The following is a 20954-nucleotide window of genomic DNA, read 5'->3' on the forward strand; positions in this document are numbered from 1 at the left end:
TATTGGGCTGACCAACTATTATTATTCTTCTTCTTCAGGTGCCATCTCCGCTACGGAGGTTGGCAATCATGATAGCTATTTTAATTTTTGAGGCAGTAGCTCTAAATAGTTGTTTTGAGCTGCATCCAAACCATTCTCTCAGGTTCTTCAGCCATGAAATTCGTCTTCTGCCATCTATCTTTCCCTGCATTATGAGTCGCAGGATGCCATACTTCTCGCCCCGCATCACATGTCCGAGGTACTGCAGTTTTCTTTCTTTAATTGTAAGTTCAACTTCCCTCTCTTTACCTATTCTTCTCAGTACTTCATTGTACACTATTATTATTAAACAATGATATTGATTACTGCGTATAATGATTCACGGGAAAAGAGAAGAAAAGCGTGGTCCTGGATGACGTGGAATATCCTGGCTTAAGAACCTACTCCAGTCAACACCACGATCCTATTTAAGGACAAAATAAAAATTAGGCAACCAGTCAGCCAGTTATTGGAGGACGAGCCACTTAAGGAAAGAAGAAGATCAAGCCAAGTTTCTGTAAAAATTACCACGTTAAACGTAGACATAGGTAAGTTGAATTGAAGCTCAGTTATCTTGGTTATTGCGCCCCTCGAATTTTGACAATATATCGACAGATCTTTATGTGGAAACAGAGGATTATGCATGTAAAGAGCTACTCTACTGGAAAAAGCTTTTAACTAATTATACACGATGGAAAATCCTGGGCCAAAGAAGTATAGAAAGATTACTAAACGAAATGAAAGTCTTTTTGGCTACATCTATGGTTAATTTCAGAAAAAAATTTAAATATAGCAGAATAGGCCTGGATCCCGCGTACCAAAAATTTTTTATTAATGGCAAGCTGAAAATTTGTTAATAGCTTAACGATGTGTAGTAGGACAAACTTTGATGTATGGGAACACTGAAACAGGGGAAGTTTTAATAATTGTGAATCGTGATTTTAATTGTGGAACTTGTCATCCTGACAAGTTTATAATTGTGAAAACTAGCAGGTTGTTTTTAAGTTTATTCAGTAGCAAACTTTATATAATATATGAAAAAATGTTGGTCCGACAAATATGTTTGGCATTTTAATAAGTCCGACACGTAGAACATGTCAAATGACAGGAATTATGTTGGTGATAAATAGTAGTCTGATTTTTGCATGAGAGTTTAGTGAAAGGGTAACAAGTCAATTGGAAGTTCTGTCCGACACAATACATGGGACGTTTTCGTAGTCTGCCGTTCGAAACCTGTAACCTGTTCCACGATTGAAACTTCCCCTGTTTCAGTGTTCCCGTACATCAAAGTTTGTCCGAGTAGACACCATTAAGCCATTAACAAATTTTCAGCTTGTTATTAATAATTTTTTTTGGTACGCGGGATCCAGGCCTAGAAATAATTCCAATAATTTTGATCGAATCCTAATGATGAATAAATAATACTTGTTATTTACTACGTCCTTTAACGTGCGTTTGAAAACAAATAATTGACATTGTTTGGTATTTTTCACGTCTTTCCTATCCTGAAATCCATTAAAATTGATTAGCAGACAGAGAAATCAATCGTTGCAGTCGCACCATGATTTTTTCGAACTAATTTATTCGTGCATTTATCGATTCCATGCCAGACATAATTTGCTCTAAAAATAGTCATAAACTACAAGTCAGACACTATGAAGTATAGTGGTCACGCCATTCGTGCCTGTCTCAAAATCGATCTAACGGCTCAACCAGAAATGTTAATTATGGAAGTAGAGTCTAGCACTTAATCATTACAAAAAGCTATAAGGGTTTTCGTAAAAATTTGTTCGCATAAACACATAATATGATTTTTTTTTAAATAAAAAGAGAAAAAAGTCATTTTTTGTCTATAAAACGTTTCCTTCTAGGAGTAACCCTAAAAAGTAGAGGGGTAGACAGCCAAGAAATTACGTTCAGCCCTATTGCCGTAGGCTGAACGTAGTATCAAAATGGACAAGTGAGGTAGGATTGTCCGTAAGCCCTCACAAATCCAAAATAGTAGCCTTCACTACAAGAGGAAAGTTAGAGGGATAGGACCTGTGAATCTCATGGGGATTTCCCTAAAAGTGGAGAGGGAGGTAAGATACCTCGGAGTCATAATAGACTCGAGGCTTACCTGGAATCAACACCTCGAACGAATAATCAAAAGAGCGATGGCCACTTTAATGGTAGCAGAACATGGGGACTTAAACCGAACATGATGTATTGGATATACAACATGATGGTAAAGCCCACAATAACGTATGCAGCATTGGTCTGGTGGCCAAAGGTGCAGCAGAAAAATGCTATAGAGAAGTTAGGCAAGATACGAAGGCTTGTCTGTCTCAGCATAACAAGTGCAATGAGAGGCACACCAACTGCAGCAATGGAAGCCTTACTAGACCTTCCTCCCTTACACATCATAATGAAGGGCGAGGCAAGGATGGGGTTACATAGACTGTAGGGAAATCAAAGCAAAATTGCAGTGGACAATTGCAGTGGAGAGATGATAACAGACCATTCAATCCACAAATATAAAATGGAAATACCTTTCCAGTTGGAAATACACTCCAGGGAGGTATGGGGAGATCCTGGCAGACATCTGAAGTATGAGGGCCACACCTGGTATACAGATGGGTCCAAGACAGAAGATGGTTCAGGATCAGGAGTACATAGTTAGGATAGGGATTATAACGGTTCCATCCCCCTAGGAGAATATACCTCTGTATTTCAGGCAGAGATATATGCAATCCTGCAATGTGCACGGATAAACAGATTGAGGAGTTATACTAATAAGAGAATCAATATCTGTTCAGACAGCCAAGCGAACTTGAGGGCTTTAAAGAACCCAAGGATAACCTCAAGGCTTGTATGGGAATGCTGCGAAGGACTTGACACCCTGGCGGAACATAATGAGGTAAAACTTATTTGGTTGCCTGGACATCAAGAGATCGCTGGCAATAAGAAAGCTGACGTACTTGCTAAACGAGGATCATCAACAAGATAATTCGTTTCAGAACCGGCCCTGGGAGTGCCCAAAAGTACAATCAGAGACCTATTAAGAGGCTGGATACGAAGACAACACAAAGAATACTGGGAAAAAATGCCCACGCAAAAGCATGCGAAGAGATTTATACCTCAGACATGCGCAAAAGAGCTGAAGAACTGCTCAAAATGAACAGGAATGAGCTCAAAATCACTACAGGTTTCCTAACTGGGCACTTTCCAGTAAAAGGACACTTACACACGATAGGACTATACAATGGAGATCTTAGTTGCAGACTATGTAATAGAGAGACCGAGACAGTCAGACATATTTATATTGTGCGACTGCGAGGCTCTGGACCGCAAGAGACAAGCAATATATGGAGACTGCAGACCGAGTCCGAAAGTATATGGTACTAACCCAATGGACCTTTACAGGCTGTGAAGGGCACTACTATATTGGATTGGCTGTCATGAGAACAAACGGAAGAAAGCACAATAAGCCAATAGGCTGCAGTGCGACCGGGGTGCATGCACGGGCGGCTTCCAGGAGGAAAAAAGCCAAGAAATTGAGAAGCGAATTTCTAAAGGAAGGAAGACTGTCCGAGCCCTACAAAAACTAGGTACTAAGAGCAAAAAACATTTCCAGAGAGGCAAAATTGAGAGTATACCGAACAGTGATCCAGCCCACAGTCCTTTACGGAACCGAAACATGATCAAAAATCAAGAAAATATGCTGAACATTTGGAAACGAAGTGTTCTAAGGAAAATATTCGGGGGATTAAAAGATGCTGAAGACGTTTGGAGGAGACGAACAAATGCAGAGATTAGAGAGCTGTACCGGAAACCAGAAATTAGCCAGATCGTCAGAACAAGAGACTTAGATGGTTAGGTCATCTTGCGAAAATGGCTGACGGAAAATGGGTAAATGGACAGCTGTAGGTCTACAAGGATTTGTCATCTGTTATCCCTAATAAACCTTTTAGAACCCTCAAAACCTTTGTACAATTTTTTCAGCTGTTTTTTTCTTTACTTGACTATATAAAGATAATAAGATGGTCTTTCGTCACAATTTGTTTTTAGCTGTTGAGTTACATGCACTTATGATTTGAAGATGAGATGCAAACCTCGAAACAGGTAGTCAGAATATGCTAAAAACAGATTGTTAATAAAGACTACATTATTGGTTTTATCCTTGTATAATCTGGAAATGTCTCAAATGTGCAAATGGTTTATCATTAGAATATGGGTTTAGACATAGCAACATACGTGCAGAATATGATGCATCCAAAATGGGAGAATGCAATTAAAAATGTTGTTCTGAAGCTATTTCTTTGTGGCATTTTTGCAATTAACTATTCTAAATGAGAAATAAGCCACAATTTAACTAAAAAAATAAGAACGCAACTCATAAATATTTTCAATATCATTTTAAAGTCTTCTACTTTAAATTGTATAATATATGTCGAATTGTCGATATAAATGAGTCAGATTAAATTAAATTATTAGAAGAATTTTTGAGTAAGCAACAACATTTTTGTTTAATATATTAATATTTTGTATTTTGACAACGACGTCCGACGTCGACGCCGAAACGTTAATAAAATTCTTTTTTTTTTTAGTGAAATTGTGGCTTATTTCCCATTTAGAATAGTTAATTGCAATTAAAAATATAACAATGATTTGATAAAAATGAATTAGAACTATCAAAATCTAGCTTGTAAAGTGACTTAACATAGTTAATAGCATATATTTATTTTCTACTAGTACCACAGTATAATCAACGCACAGCAATGTTTCTCACAGCGCAGCGTGCTCCTAAACATATTTTTAAATACATTAATAAAGTGAATTGTAAAGGAGTTTTTTGTCGATGAAAACAATACGGACCAATCTTATTTTTTACACAACTCCCTTGGGATTGGTGCTAGAAACTTTGATAAAAAATTAAAAAAAAAACATTTTTTTCAAGCGCTAAAAGAATGTGTATCAGTTTTCTACGAAAAATGCATTGGTTTCTCCACATTTCACGATGAAACTCAATTTTGTCGTTTAACGAAGAAGAACCAACTTTAAATAAGCTATTTCTCCACTTGTATTGGGGCTACAGATACCATAAACCCACCACTATCTTTTGAGAGACTAGTTTTTTTTATAAAATACATACTTGTTGACTAATTCGCAAAAAACCCCTTTGAAACAGTTTTTTCTGGTGCAAATTGGTCCAGACTCAGATGGTCATTGCTTGGACTATAATATGCGTACGGAAGAAAAAGTTTGTATGGGAAGTTTATTATTGGAGTATTTTTTGCTTTGCTTCAGTTTTTTCCAAGATTCCAGAAAAACATTACTGTTAATTGGTGACACTATGCTAACACTATTCGCTTACTTTGATCTGGTAGAAGTAAAATCGACGTTAATAGAGTAAAACACAAAAATGTTATACGTACCTTAGGTCTGCCATCAGCAGTTTTGTTGTCGTCAAAGGAAGATGGAATTGTGGCAACTCGATACGAATCAGAGCGGCCATGCTGTAAAACAAGCCAACTAACATTTACTAAAATGCATATGAAATGGGGGTGAAAGGGGCCGATTACGAGGACTTACCCCAATCTCGAAGAACTTTGTGTTCTGATTGATACTGATATTGAACAACTTTTTAATATAATCGGTATAAAACATCAAAGTTACTGAATTCAAAATAGTGTTTTCGTAGTATTTTATTTAGCGTATTGCATGAAATAAGAACACATAATTAAAAAAAAAATAGAAAACGTTGAATGGAATATTACAAACGAACATGTAATGTATCAATATCATTCATCAAAAACTCATCAAAAACCTCAGGGAACTGCCCTAGAGGGCATTCTTCAACAATGTGACGGATAGTCTGTCGTTGCGCACCACAGTTACACTCAGGAGTATGGACTTTTCCCCTTTTATGGAAACTGTCAGCACATCACATCTACCGTTGCTTGTTCTTATTCTGTTCAGCCTTGTCCATATATTGCGGAGCAGGGAGCATTTCAAATCCTGGCGCTTTCTCATCGATACAGGCCATTTGGTGTGCTTCCAATGGGGAGTCGCTCTTCCACTGGCTTCTCCAGCCGTTGGTAAGACTGAAATTTTCTTGATGAATGGAGACAATAGAGAATATCTAGAGTGTTTCAATAACAGGCTTGTCACAGTGGATGGGTAGTTGATGGTTCTGGATTTGTCTATATTCTCTGAGAAGAGAATGACTTCGTAGTTTCGGCGGTGTGATTTGACTCAGAATGGGAAGCCAATAGTTCGGTGTTGGTCTAATTGTACCTGATATGCGCAGTCTGGTTTAATTGGGTGTCAATAATCTTCGTGTATTTGCTATTTAGCCATACTGGGGAAGCATATTCATTGTGGAGTATACAAGTCCTCAACGGAGGTTGTGGAACTCAATGTGGTGCCACATAGCTTTTGGATTATATTATTTCACGTTTTTAGTTTTGCTGTCGTTCTTTGTAAGTAGGTGTTCTTTAAAACTGACAGTTCAGTCAAGATATACTCCAAGATATTTTTTTGTTGAGTTATGAGTCAGTAGTCTGTTTTCAAAGTGAACGGAGTTTTTTGTTGGCTTGGACATTATTTAGATCGAAACAACACACTTCGGTTTTCGTTGCATTAGATCGTAGACTCCATTTGCAGAAGTATTCTCCCATAATGGCAAGGACGTTTGCTAGTATTGGGGCTGTAACATCCATGTTATTACATCACTGCAATGGCCCAGTCGTCAGCGTGGCCAAATTTCTGAAGTTGTCCTAGGCAGGTATGCGATGTATAAATTAAATAGTAAGGGTGCCAAAACAGATCCCTGCGCCATTCCATTGCTGAGCTTCATTTGGACATGGGTTGTTATTTTTGACACGGAATGGCACTGAGTAGTTTGTAGATTGGTCCTTGTCTTCCGACGGTATCGTAAGCAGCTGATAGGCCAATGAAAGCAACGGATGTTTTTGCTTTTCTTTGAAAATTTGCTTCAATATGTGTTGTTAGGGATTTGTTGTGTTGCTAGGTTTTGATTTGTGCAACTACGGTTAGGTCTGAACCCTGCCTGCTCAATAGGTATCAATTCAAATATGTTTCTACTGATTCTGTTGTAGTTTAAGCACTCAAACAGTTTATAGACACAGATCAGCTGTGAAATCGGTCGGTCTGGGGCTGATCGTTTGCCTTTCCTGATTTTAATGTGACTACAATGGAGGCCTTTTAAGTGATTGGGAGATTTCTCCTGATTTTAAGATATCTGTGTAGAAATCCAGCAATTTTCTAGAATATTTGCCACAGTTAGTAAAAATATTCTGGGTGGTTTTGGTCGAAACCGGGTGCCTTTTCAGACTTAATTTCTGAAATTGCTGAGGTGATTTTTTCTGAAGTAAACTCGGAATAGGATTGAAGCTGGGCTTGCAGATTTCAGTATATTTTTAGTTCTGGTTTTATTGTTGTGGTATATTCACGGTCCCTTGAGGTTGCTACTTGTAGTATTTTTAAGGTATTACAGTACGTCTCTGATTTTTAGAGCAGAATCTCATTTCAACAAAAAATATCGATTGTCAAATAGGGGTATGGCCTGGCAACAACAATGTTTAGTTTAGCACTGGAATACGTAGTTAGAAAAACGCCAGAAGGTAGAAACATTCCAAACAATTAAACAGAAAGACCGAAGACCAAGAAGAAGTTCTCCAACATGGGCAGACCAAATGAGAAAATTTCTACATTAAGCAGTCCATCTGGCACAAGATAGCTGCAAGCTAACAACATTTAGAGTGACACTATGCCCTGACAAGGGTTGAAGAAATGAGGAGGAGAATACAAAATAAATTGCATTGTCATTTTTTTTTTGTAAATATCTGGTGGTCATGTAGGTACTCGTATATTTTCCCATTTAATCGATTCTCTTGCTATTATACAAAAAAAATCTTTAAGCATACAATAGATAAGGTGATTCACACTGTATATTATAAAGGAAATATTATTAAATGCGTGAAAATTTCCTACAACATGTAATTATGAATAAATATGTCACCTTGATGACGGCAGCAAAAGAAAAAAATTCAATAATATAAATGCATGACTGAAAGAAATGATATTTCCACCTGATAAGAACGACGATTTACGATAGTGTGACACGCAATAACAAAAAAGCTTTTAACTAACGGGCACAATTAAAAGACTTAAAATAGAATTCTCCAGGAGTAATGCATGAAGTATTTAGGAAAATTCATGACTGAAAAACTGAAGACTGTAGGTAGAATATGCTATGCTATAACGGAAACACTTTGCTAGGTAAACAAAAAAGTTATCATTTTGGTTTGAATGAAACGGATACTCCAGCAACAATTCAATTGGGTGAAATATTTTATGGAATTTTGTAATTAACTACATACTTACAAATGGGTCAATATAATTTTATTTGAAAAACCTTCTCCAAAGTAAACATTTTTTCTCCATTAACCAGAAAGTTTTTCAATTAGGTATCTTCCTCTTTATAAGCAATTCTGCTTGTTCATTGGCGAATTGATATTTATACGGAAGGTTGTCACTTCATTTTTTGCCAGTCGGTCGATACTTCTGACGATCGGAGATTTATCACTTCCTATTTTGACCACACATATGTCTCCCCCATTGCTTATGTGGTTATTCCATTCTTTTTTCTATTTAGTGTCGTTTATACACTGTACGTTACATTTTCTTCTAATATCTTGACTCCTCTTTCGAACTCTCAGCAAATTTCCTGTAATTCTTCTCAATACTCTCATTTCAGTCATTTCTGTCGTTTTTAGTAGTCTTACACTGGACTTATAAATTCTTGACTTTATCTCAATGTTAATATGTCGTCTTCGCCATATAGTGGCTATTAAGGCATCCTCACTTCTTTATCCATTTCTCCGTAACTGGACCGTGCAATTCCAAGGTATTTTATTTCCATTGCTTGTTCAATACTGATACCATCAACTTCTATTTTACATGTGATTGGTTCTTTACTGATTACTAATGTTGTAGTTTTCTGGGAAGATCCCTAAAATATTTCATCAAACATTTGGAATTCTGATATCTTAGAAATCCAAAAGTTTGATGAAATATTTTCAATCAGCTTTTTGTTACCATCCTTAAGATAATTTTCCATGTGCTCTTTTTTGGTATTACTCTATTGAAGTTTGTCATCTAAATTTTTCGCGATATATACCTAATAGCAGTAAAAAATCATTTAAATCCTGATAAAAAATGTGGTGTTGGAAACAACATTTTCTATTGAATTGTACGTAAGTCTCATAAATTTTACTTATAGAAATTCATACTAAAAAGTTGTTCAATATTTACACTATTTAGCTAAGCCTGAGAGTAAAAGTGACAAAATCCTGTAATAAATTTAGTTTGATTAGGTCAATCTTAACCTCAGCTTCAAATAGTGTGCAACAATAGGTGAGTCGTGCAACTAGAAAATGGTTGTCAGACTTTAAGATTAAATACAAAATATCAACAAATCTTTTTATATTTTATTCACAAACTGTATAAAATATAAAGTTGAAACTCGGACAAACATGTTTAAGTTGCATCATAAAATAAATACTAAATAATGGTAATAGATTAATTTACTAAATATTGGTTATTAAGTATATTTAAATAGATGTAAGTTTACTGAACAGAACTACAGGGGTAAGCTAGGTAAGCAGGGGTAAACTATTTATTTTGTCACATATTTTTATTAAGATTAAGAAGAGCAATCTGGACTCGAAGGTTCAGATATAAATTCGAGCTGAGGACCTGCACAGATAACAAAAACCTAAAAAAATCGAAACAAATCAGTTTTTTTTCTTTATTATGCATTGTCCTTCTCAATTTTTCCGTTCCATATGTCAGGACCGGTAGAACGCACTGGTTGAAAGCTTTTGTTTTTAAATGGATTGGGACATTATTGTAAATAAGTTTCTCATTTTTTCGAATATAGCCCAGCCTAACCACTTCTCAGTGGTTCACGTATTTGGTTGTCTCGTGTTTAATCTTATTTCGTAATCCAAATACACATAACTTTCCACAACGTCTATGAGCGACTTCTCGATTTTTATTAGCTCATTGGGGACGAGATTTAGGCGCTTATTAGGGAGTCTGTGGATATGGCCAACCCATCTTAGACGCTGAGATTCAATTTCTTGGACTACGTCGTTGACTACGTTGACCTCAGCATTTGTTCTCATTCGGTATTGTTAGTTGCTCTGAAGTCACTTAAGTCGTCTGTTATGAGGACAATAGCATCGGCATATCGAAGATTATTTAGTTTTTTTCCATCGATGTTAATACCCTTCGAGTCCCACTCTAATCGTTTAAATGCGTATTCCATGACTATTACAGTCGGAAAAATGAAAGAATACCCATGAACGATCACATCAATCACTTATTTTGTCTTTGTTGTCTTTTTCTATAAATAACAAATGTTTGTTATAGAAAAAGACAGCAAATGCAAAATAAGCGATTGATGTGATTGTTCATGGGTATTCTTTCATTTTTCCGACTGTATAAATAGTTGTGGCGACAAAGTATCTTCCTTTCGACAAAGTATCCTTCCAATATTCGCATACCTGTGGTCTATTCTGAACTCTGATAGTGCTTTTAAGATAACGACTGTTCCTACAGTGTCAAATGCTTTGTGGAAGTCAACAAAAATAATAACAAGTGGTCTATTTATACAATAGACTTTTCGACTAGAGTTCTAGGGCACTACAGATAGTCATTTGTCTCGTGGCCTGATCGAAACTCTACACTTCATAACTCAATAAAAAACAGGGTAAATAGACTGGAAGAAAGCGCTAAGCAAATAACTTGGGCGTTACTATTAAAAGTATATGCCAACTTTTGATTAATTCAGATCAATAACTACTTTTACAAAATTTAGAATATCTTATACTTATTATAAACTAAAACGTTTGACCTTAAAACTGAAGTATTTACTACTATTTAGTGAACAAATTAAAAAAAAATTCCTTACATTGGGAATAGCTACTGTAATTCTAAACCAGTTGTTCATTTTTCCTTTTCCAATATTTAGTAAATTTTAAAAAACGGTTCAGTTTATCAGTCAAATGTAAAAAATCTACTAAAATTCTGCTTGTATTGTAGTCCTGTCTTTTATATTCAAAATATAATATAGATCATAGTAAATAGTAAGTTAAATTGACTGATATAACAAAAACCGTAAACTAATGGGAAATAATATGGGCAAACTAAGTGTTCAAAAACTTGTAGCTACAATTTTTTTTCTGGAAAAGCAGTATAGAATATATTAGGTCTGGATCCCGCGTATGAAAAAAAAGTTGATTAATAGCAAGCTGAAAATTTGTTAATAGCTTAAGGGTCCACGAAAACGTCACATGTATTTTGTCCGACAGAACTTCCAATTGATTTGTTACCCATTTATTAAACTCTCATGCAAAAATCAGGCTGCTATTTATCACCAAATGGGAATTATAATGAGTGGAACAAGTAGAATATGTCAAATGACAGGAATTATGACAGGTGATAAATAGCAGTCTGATTTTTACATGAGAGTTTAATAAAAGGGTAACAAATCAATTGGAAGTTCTGTCGGACAAAATACATGTAACGTTTTCGTGGTCTGACCGTTCTAAATTTTTAACCTGTTCCACAATTAAAACTTCCCCTGTTCCAGTATTCCCATATATCAAAGCTTGTCCGACTAGACACCCTTAAGCTATTAACAAATTTTCAGCTTGCTATTAATCAACTTTTTTTTCATACGCGGGATCCAGACCTATATATTTCTTCTATAAAAATTAAAAGAGCTCTAAGTACGAGGTATTGTATCTACATCGTTTCTTAAGAACTAAAAATGGACATGGTCAATGAAAATCGAAATATATTTTAAATGTTGATTGCATACAGTTCGTGGCCTCTTTATTTTTGTCAACGAAGACAAGAATCGATACAAAAATTATGGTTTACAACAATATATCTACCTGATTCCGTAACAACAATCTTCTTTGCTTACTCGTTTTTGAACCCATCGACAAGCTTTTTCAATAAATGTCAAACCTTTATAATTGTCAAATATTTGTGACATAAAAGTCAAATTGAATGTTTGTGAATGAAAAGGTAAAGGTAGTAACAGTACACAAATCCTGGCTAAATAGCTCTGTCATTGGCAGTCATGCAAATCAATGGAAGCCGAAGGTAAAGGTAGTATGTACGGTCAAAGATATCAATACGTCATACTGTTGACGTTATTTTGCCATTTTTTGAGGTTAGAATCAAGATTTTGAATTTTTTTACAGCAGTTAAATTTGAAAACGAGTTGTTAACCACAATAAAAACAGCCAAAATCGAATACCTTGGTCACATCATGAGGAACAGCGGAAGGTATGGACTGCTGCAAATAATCACACAGGAAAAAGTATAAGGAAATCGAGGACCAGGAAGGCGAAGGACTTCCTGGCTGAAAAATCTACGTACGTGGTTCAATACAACAACCACAAATCTTTTTAGAGCAGCAGTGGCAAAGTACAGATTGCCATGATGATTGCCAACATGCGACTGAAGAAGAAATTAGAAACACTTTTGTGAATTTAATCGTGATATTCTTGTACAATAAATTACATCATAATTGTGAATTTTTTTCGAAAAATTATTCCAGAACACAAATTTTTTTTTCGTGTGAAAAATAAACGATTTACTGTGAATAAATTGTAAGAAATGTTTTGAAAAATAAGTTTCGTATTTCCTCAGCGTTCTAAATTGAAAAACTAAGAATTTACAAATCTCTTTTTTAACTACATGAGTATAGAAAAGTACACTATAACAAAAATAGGGTGCATTGACAACAAATATGGTAAAAGTATCATTCTTACTTACAAAAAACACTCTTTTCATCCTTACACCATACAAAAACAGGTAAATACTTTTAATACATTTTCATATATTTGTTTCAACGAAGGTCAGAACTGTATGCATATCAAAATTAATGAAGATAAAATCATCAAAATATAAACATTATGCATTTTAAATTCAGTCCATTCACACTCGTAATAACATGCTACATGCCTAAAGCCGTGCCAAAACTAAAAATAAACTTGTAACGGTTAATTTTTGTACGTCAAATTCTATTAAAAAAAAACAAGTTCCGATTTTCGCAAAACTAATAACCACATACATATTTATAATGGTTTTTTATTGAAGTTATACTCCGAGGTGTTGAATCGGGTTTAGGTCTTAGCCTTAGCGTAGTAAAAAACTTCTTTAGGCACGAGGGTGAATTTTTATTTTCCCGGGCGCATGCGCACACCGACAGTATGGTATTATAGTCGCTCAAACTGTCAATAATTGTTCAATATGGAGATTATGGATAAACAAGTGTATATTAGTTTTTATTGTTGTGATGGCAGCGAAAAAGGCAAGTTTATAATTGTAGTGACTTTTTAAATAGTTTTTAAAAGCGACAGGTACGTAATAATTGTAAATGTTTCAGTATCCTAATAAAAAATTACATAGGTACCTACCTATTTGGAAAAGGACCACGCAACACTCCTTATGGAAAAGTGGTCCCGGTCAAATTTGATGAAAGTTTGGTCAATGATACTTCTTGATGTGTAGATTAAAAAAGTCCATGGGTTTACATTAAGTGCACTAATTTACGGTCAAGTGAACGAAAATATTTATTATTAGAAGAAGAGGAACTCATGTTCTTCATACATACTTGCGTGTTGTATATAAATTCGTGGTCAAAAATAGTTGGATCGTATTTTAGTCTTCAGAAAACCTCCGAAAAGTCTTCAGAAAACTAAAGAAGTGCGGTATAAAAGGTGCTGCTGGATCGATATAAGCATTATCATGTTTTCATGAATGCTTCTCAGTTATGGAATACTAGCAAAACTGCAGTTCCACCTTATATTTAGAAAACTACTGAACAGTGGCGGATCTAGGGGGGATGGGGGTAATTCCACTCGTAATGACAATGACAAATCATATTTCATTTTTGTTTGCTTAAAAAAATACAGAGAGAAAAGTTTATTACGATTATACCTAAGTATGAATATTATAGTTATACAAGTAACCCTACAACATTATTATCCATAATATTTTGTATTAAAAAGCTCATCATCATTGGCTATAGAACCCCTGGTGGACCTCGGCCTGTTCGAGAATCAGCTTCCATTCCTTTCTATCCTCCGCCTTGGTTTTCCAATTTCGTACTCTTAACACCCGTAACTCATCTTCTCTGGTCCTTAAATCGTACTCTGGGCCATGGGCGCCCGTACCCATGGGCAGGGTGGGCGTGGCCCCCCTGGCTTTTCGGGTGCTTTGAATTATATATGGTTATTCAAAGTATACAAAATATAATGTGCAACATCTTCACGTTTGGCACCCCCTTAAAAATTTTTATATGGGCGCCCGTGCTCTGGACCTACGTCTTTTCGTCACACTATCCGCTCTTTGGTTATAAATGTGTTTTGATGGCTCCATCTCGTTCATTCTCGTTAAATAAAGTTTTTTCATTAATTCTGGAACATGTTACCGGTGGAATTACCCCTATCCTCCCCTAGATCCGCCACTGTTCAGTAGTTTTCTAAAGATAAGGTGGAACTGCAGTTTTGATGGTATTGCATAACTGAGAAGCATTCATGAAAACATGATAATGCTTATATCGATCCAGCAGCACATTTTATACCGAACTTCTTTAGTTTTCTGAAGAATTTTCGGAGGTTTTCTGAAGACTAAAATACGATCCAACTATTTTTGACCACGAATTCATATACAACACGCAAGTATGTATGAAGAACATGAGTTTCCCTTCTTCTAATAATAAATATTTTCGTTCACTTGACCGTAAATTAGTGCACTTAACGTAAACCGAGCACTCGAATCCAATAACTTCAGAAGGCTGTAACTCGAGAATAGTAGTTATTCAGACCCAGGTGCCATGGACTTTTTTAATCTACACATCAAGAAGTATCATTGACCAAACTTTTATCAAGTTTGACCGGGACCACTTTTCCATAAGGAGTGTTGCGTGGTCCTAAAAAATGAATCTACCAAAATAGTACGTAATGCTTTGATTTACATAATTTGATTACCATCAAAATGTCTACCAATATTCACCTAATATATTGTTATTCCACAAAATATTCCTTTAGTTGCACAAAAATCAAACCAATTTGATTAAATTCATATAAGTAATAAATAACTATCAAAAAGTTTATGGTGTAAACGTTCAATTGGTGTATATTCCCACATGACAGAAACGCGAAGATGGCGCAATGGGAAAGCACTTCGATTTTCGATCGGCGGGATCGACGGAAAGCGGGTTCGATCCCCAATGCAAGTTACTATTTTTTTATTTTTTATACATTTTATGATTGGAAGTATATTATTATATAATTTTTTTCAGAAAATACGTATTTAGTTAAAAATTTTGGCAACAATTTTGTTCAGAAATCATTTCTTTGCGGCATTTTTCAATGTGTTTGTGTGTGTTTTATTCTTCTATTTTTTTAACTTTTGGTATTGTTTTAATAAAAATTTTTGGAAAGTAGTAAGTATTAAAATTAGTTTAATAGTGAAATTAAATATAAATAAACTGTTTAAAGTATATTGATTTCGTTGAAATCATATAATAGAAGTATAACTTCTTACGTGCGAACAAAGTACACACATTCTTTTATTTCAAAATCCACAAGGAAAGTAAAGTCCTGTAGCTGGCTGTATAGCATTAATCACAAAAATCCTTTATAAAAGGTACATTTTTTATTAAAATTCCTTAAAAGGATACAACACAGAACGTTATCGAAATAGCAATTCCATCATCAGTGCTTTTTACAGGTTAAAGACATGCTTGAGCCACCAAAATATTATGTGGGTGAAAACTCTTTAAATCCGATATAGTTATGAAAATTTTACAGTATTGTGTTGAAATTAGTGTTTAAAATATTCTGGATTTAACATAAGGCATCAAAGAACTCCCCAAGACGCGTGGGTTGCTTTGTCCGGAGGTTTGGATTTTCACATTCCGGACAGTAATTAGCAACTGTTGCTAATGTTTGGGTTTGAGCGTACATTAGGGACAGTAATGAGTTGCTAATTACTGTCCCTAATGTGAGGATCCAAACCTCCGGACAAAGCAGCAAACCACGTATCGTGGAATATTTTAAACATCACTTTAATTTTAATACAATAATGTAAACTTTTCATAACTATATAAGTTTTAAAGGGTTTTCACCCACATACATATCTTGGTGGTGGCTCAGCATGTCTTTAAACTGTAAAAATCACTGATGATGGTATTGCTATTTCGAAAACGTTCTGTAATGTAGCCTTTAAGGGATTTTAATAAAAAATATATCTCTTATAAAGGGTTTTTGTATTTTTTTATTTCAATGTTCGGATTTATTATTATTAAGTATTGAAAATGGTGATTCTTTTGGTAAATGTTTGGTTAATATTTTATTAATCCTAATATTGCTAGTCTTAAGAGACTTTTATACATAATTCAACATATAAAATCAATAAGAGACCTTGTCAAGGTTGTTCAGAAATTAACTAAAACAATTTCTCTAAACATTCAGGATTCGAATGAGTTTTTTATAAAAAAGACGAAATGTTTGTCTTAAATGATTAAATAAGTTTAATTATACTGTAAATGATTAAATAATGTCTTCTCTTCTGTGCAATATAAGGTCCCGCTAACATTCGCATCTACACTGGCTAGTTGTTCACAGTCTTTAGCTAATAAGAATATATTATAGTTGTTGGGCACTATTAGGTCTGGATCCCGCGTATGAAAAAAAAAGTTGATTAATAGCAAGCTGAAAATTTGTTAATAGCTTAAAGGTGTCTAGTCGGACAAACTTTGATATATAGGAACACTGGAACAGGGGAAGTTTCAATTGTGGAACAGGTTAAAAATTTGGAACGGTCAGATCACGAAACCGTCACATGTATTTTGTCCGACAGAACTTCCAATTGATTTGTCACCCTTTCATTAAACTCTCATGCAAAAATCAGGCTGCTATTTATCACCAAATGGGAATCATAATGAGTGGAACACGTAGAATATGTCAAATGACAGGAATTATGACAGGTGATAAATGGCAGTCTGATTTTTGCATGAGAGTTTAATGAAAGGGTAACAAATCAATTGGAAGTTCTGTCGGACAACATACATGTGACGTTTTCGTGGTCTGTTCCACAATTAAAACCTCCACTGTTCCAGTGTTCCCATATATTAAAGTTTGTCCGACTAGACACCCTTAAGCTATTAACAAATTTTCAGCTTGCTATTAATAAACTTTTTTTTCATACGCGGGATCCAGACCTATATGTATTCCTGTCCAATTGCGACTTCGATTCAACCTCGATTTTACCTTTCATAATAAGCTAAAGGATTCTGTAGCGGTCTCTTCTAAGAACATGCCGTAGGTATGAAATTTTTCTTATATCCCGTCTGACGCCCTTTTGAGTATATCATTCCTGTCTCATTGAAGTTTTCTATGATACCGTAGATCTGTACCATCAATGCCTTCTGTTCTTAATATGTTCAAAAGTATTCCATGGATATTGATAGAAGAATATGGAAAGAACAGTGAATACACAAGCCAAAAAGAGATATACTCCGAAAAACAGCTGAAAGATATTGAAGACCTACATCAAACAAAGGAATGTAGAAGATTTTGTAAAACACTAAACGTAAAAAAATAAGTTACATATAAACAAAAAACAACTTACTATAAAGACATAGGCGCAACTCTATTAACAAAAAAGCAAGATAATGAACCGCTATAAGATTGGCCTTAACTAGAGAAAGCTCAAAGGAATTCCTGAAGAATGCCAAAGCCCACCAAAGGCTTTATGTTTCCCACAAATATTTAAGATCGAAAATGTGTAGATACGCGTAAGTGATTACTTCAAAAAACCTCATGTTTGCTTGCGAGAGAAGAAGCATAAAGCAGTAAGGTAAGATGAAATTTTGCCAATAGTATAACGAAAAATGATATTTTGTCAAGACTACAAAATGCGGAGATGGACAAAATGTGTTAAAATTGTTTTTCTACAACCGTGTTAAAAATGCAATTTTTAGCACTCCATGCGAGCGTTAAAAATGCTACTTTAAGGCACTGCAGTTCGTATTGACCGTATAGGCAATTTTGATGTAATGTTAAAAAAATATAAAAATGGAATGTCAGTCAAGTTCAAGTAGAAGTTTTTGTAGATATTGTCCTGTAATTACGTTTGTAGAAAAAATATTGTATGATATGCGTGTTAAAAAGTACATTTTTAAGGCACTCATGTGAATTGCAGAACTCGCTATCGTTCATTCTGCAAACTTTCACATGCGTGCCTTAAACGTGTACTTTTAACACTTATATCATAAATAACTATTCATCAGAAAAACATTTAGACGTATTTATTTAAATGCCAGCTTGTGTTTATTTTTGACAAATCAAAAACCGTTACGAATATTTCCCAAAGTAAAAAATCTAATCAGTCAAGTTTAAGTCCCACGTTGTTTTCAAAACCGCGATAATTTGTTTATTTCCGTAAACGGGAAATCTAATAACAATCGGTTAAGAGGGACTTATTATTTGTATCGATTATTAGTAGGTAACATTTTTATGGATTATAATTTTAAGAAACCACAGGTACAGTTGAGTCCCTGAGAATCTTTACCCGTGCGTCATCATTCAGGGACTCAACTGTAATTAGAGCCGCGTTGTAAGAAAATGTTTGAGGTAAATAGTCATTTATGTTTTTTTTTCTGTGTTCTGTAATTTTGTACACACAAGGCATATTCAAAGTTCGGTTGAAACTTTCACACAATGTGACAGTACCCGAACAGTGTAGCAAAAATCTTGTAACAGTACCGTGACAAAGCCTGTTATTCCATATCGATATCCACAAGAGGGAACAGGGGGAAATACTAAATTGATGAAGGGATTTCTTTAGGTAAAAATTCGTTTTCATAGAAAACAAATGAGGCTCATAATATCTAAGACTAACACTGGGTGTTCAGAAAATTATCAAAATGAAAGAGACCGACAATAAGGAAGTCAAGGACAAATATAAAATAACGAAGATAGTTGTAGACTTTTACAAAGCCTTGTACAGCTCGCAAAGTCAGCCTAATGAACAAAAAAAGAGAACATCAAAAGAAAAATAAAAAATGTGGGATCAGAAGTACTTACCACCAAATATACAGATATTAGAAAAAGGAATAGCTTTAAAAGAACTAAAAAAAATAACGCTCCAAGCTAAGAACAAGATGAAGCAGTAATAAGCAGTATCTAAAGATGATAGAGAACAGCTAGTAGAATTTAGAAGAACCAAAGGACAAAGAACAAATAAACATAGGAAAAAAGTGCTGCTAATGTGAACAAATTTGCACTTAAGATAAACGCTATTCTGAATGCTAATATTGAAATAAAAATGGTTCGTGTCGTTTTGGTTAAAGATAAAATGAATGTTTATCAACTAAATTTTGTTCAATTGTTATAAGTGTGTTATGGCTATAAATAGTATCTAGAACTAATCAACTACATACAAATAAATATTATCCAATATCTTATCAAAATTCACCGCATTGCTTAGTAATGTTAAAACAATAAATAGAAAGAATATTTTGTATATTTATGACATAAACAAAATACATAGTTGAATACACATAAGACTTAGAAATAAATTACCATACGCCGATAACATTTTCCGTGTATAGAAAAGAAGAAATTATAGACTTTATAATTATAGGGAAATTAAAAAAAATTGTTTACGAACTATCGGCTCGCTTCATTAGTTTACCAATTTTCATATGAAAATTAGTTTACCAATTTTATTAAGACAAGGTGAATAAATATACAATAAAATGTTTTAATAAAACTCATCTTACTCCTAGTCCAGAGAAATAAGGTTTTTGTCGGGACACTTGAGCAGCCAGGTTGCAAATGGGTTGTGGGTTTACTATATACCTAATACATTATAAATACAAAAAAACTGCCTGTCACAGTTCGGACGAGAATTTTAGTTATTAACAAATAAGTGTCAAAAATGGCAGCTTTTTCGTTTAAATCGCTACAGGTAAAAATAGGGTGATTATATCTTATTTAGAGTATTCTTCTTTTAGTAGATGAGCAAAGGTGTAAAATAGCGTTTTTTGAATTTTGGTCCGATTATTTGTTGCTTCGGATATTGCAAAATAAAACTAAAATTTCGAAAATAAAAAATTTGCTATAACTTTTGCGAAAATGAACTTAAGACTTTGATATTGCACGAAAAGTTGAGTCAACCAGTACATATTAAAAATTTCAAGATTATTCGGCGATTAGTTTAAATTTTTCATTTTGTTTATACCAAAGAGGTTTTTTTGCAATGTTATTGTTCAGAAAATAATAACGATACAGCAATTCTGTGGAAACCTCTTGAAATAAGAATACCTATATTTTCAAAATGTTTAAAAAATCAATAAAAAGTCATTTTTATCATTAAGAAAACATTTTACTGAAGTAGAGTCATTTTTGGCTTCTGAACAATTTGAACAGCTTTGTTAATATTGACTGTAGAATAAATCTACTTTGGGATTTCAAAAGCTAGTATTTTTACACGAATTTTCAAAAAAAACTTTTTGCGTAGGTTAATTACGGTCAAAGTTAGCCATTTTTATTATTTAATCCACAGTTACTTTTGTGTACATAAAATTCTCCTATAACAGTGCTAGTTACCATACTCCTCCGAAACGGCTTGACCGATTTTTATGAAATTTTACATATATATCCTGTAGGACTAAGAATAGGTTTTAACCTATTTTTCATACCCATAAGTTGTAAGGGGGGTTGCCTCCTGAGATTTTTTTTTATTTTTTTGGACAAAATTGTCTATCTTAATTTTGTATTATGTAGCATTAACAAATACATGCAACCCTTGTTAAAATAAAATTCTCCTGT

General features: G+C 34.3%; 1 protein-coding gene across 10 annotated transcripts in view; it reads right to left on the minus strand.

Annotated features, from left to right (window-relative positions):
* Positions 1-20954, minus strand: part of LOC114330533 (sodium/potassium-transporting ATPase subunit alpha) — a 247778-nt gene that overhangs the window by 63915 nt on the left and 162909 nt on the right. For 4 of the 10 annotated variants that reach the window (XM_050654188.1, XM_050654189.1, XM_050654190.1 and 1 more), the window contains exons 1-2: positions 11991-12068; positions 5436-5516 (exon numbers count right to left, since the gene is read on the minus strand). The exons of 3 other annotated variants lie outside the window; for them this stretch is intronic. In XM_050654188.1, coding sequence (XP_050510145.1) covers positions 5436-5516; positions 11991-12038 — 129 coding nt within the window. In that variant the 5' untranslated portion in view covers positions 12039-12068. Of the gene's footprint in view, positions 1-5435; positions 5517-11990; positions 12069-20954 lie in introns of those variants that run through there. 3 more of the 10 variants (XM_028279892.2, XM_028279921.2, XM_028279930.2) reach the window with 1 other exon arrangement.

The sequence above is a fragment of the Diabrotica virgifera genome, chromosome 6 (assembly GCF_917563875.1).
Source record: "Diabrotica virgifera virgifera chromosome 6, PGI_DIABVI_V3a".
NCBI classification, from domain to species: Eukaryota; Metazoa; Arthropoda; class Insecta; order Coleoptera; family Chrysomelidae; genus Diabrotica; species Diabrotica virgifera.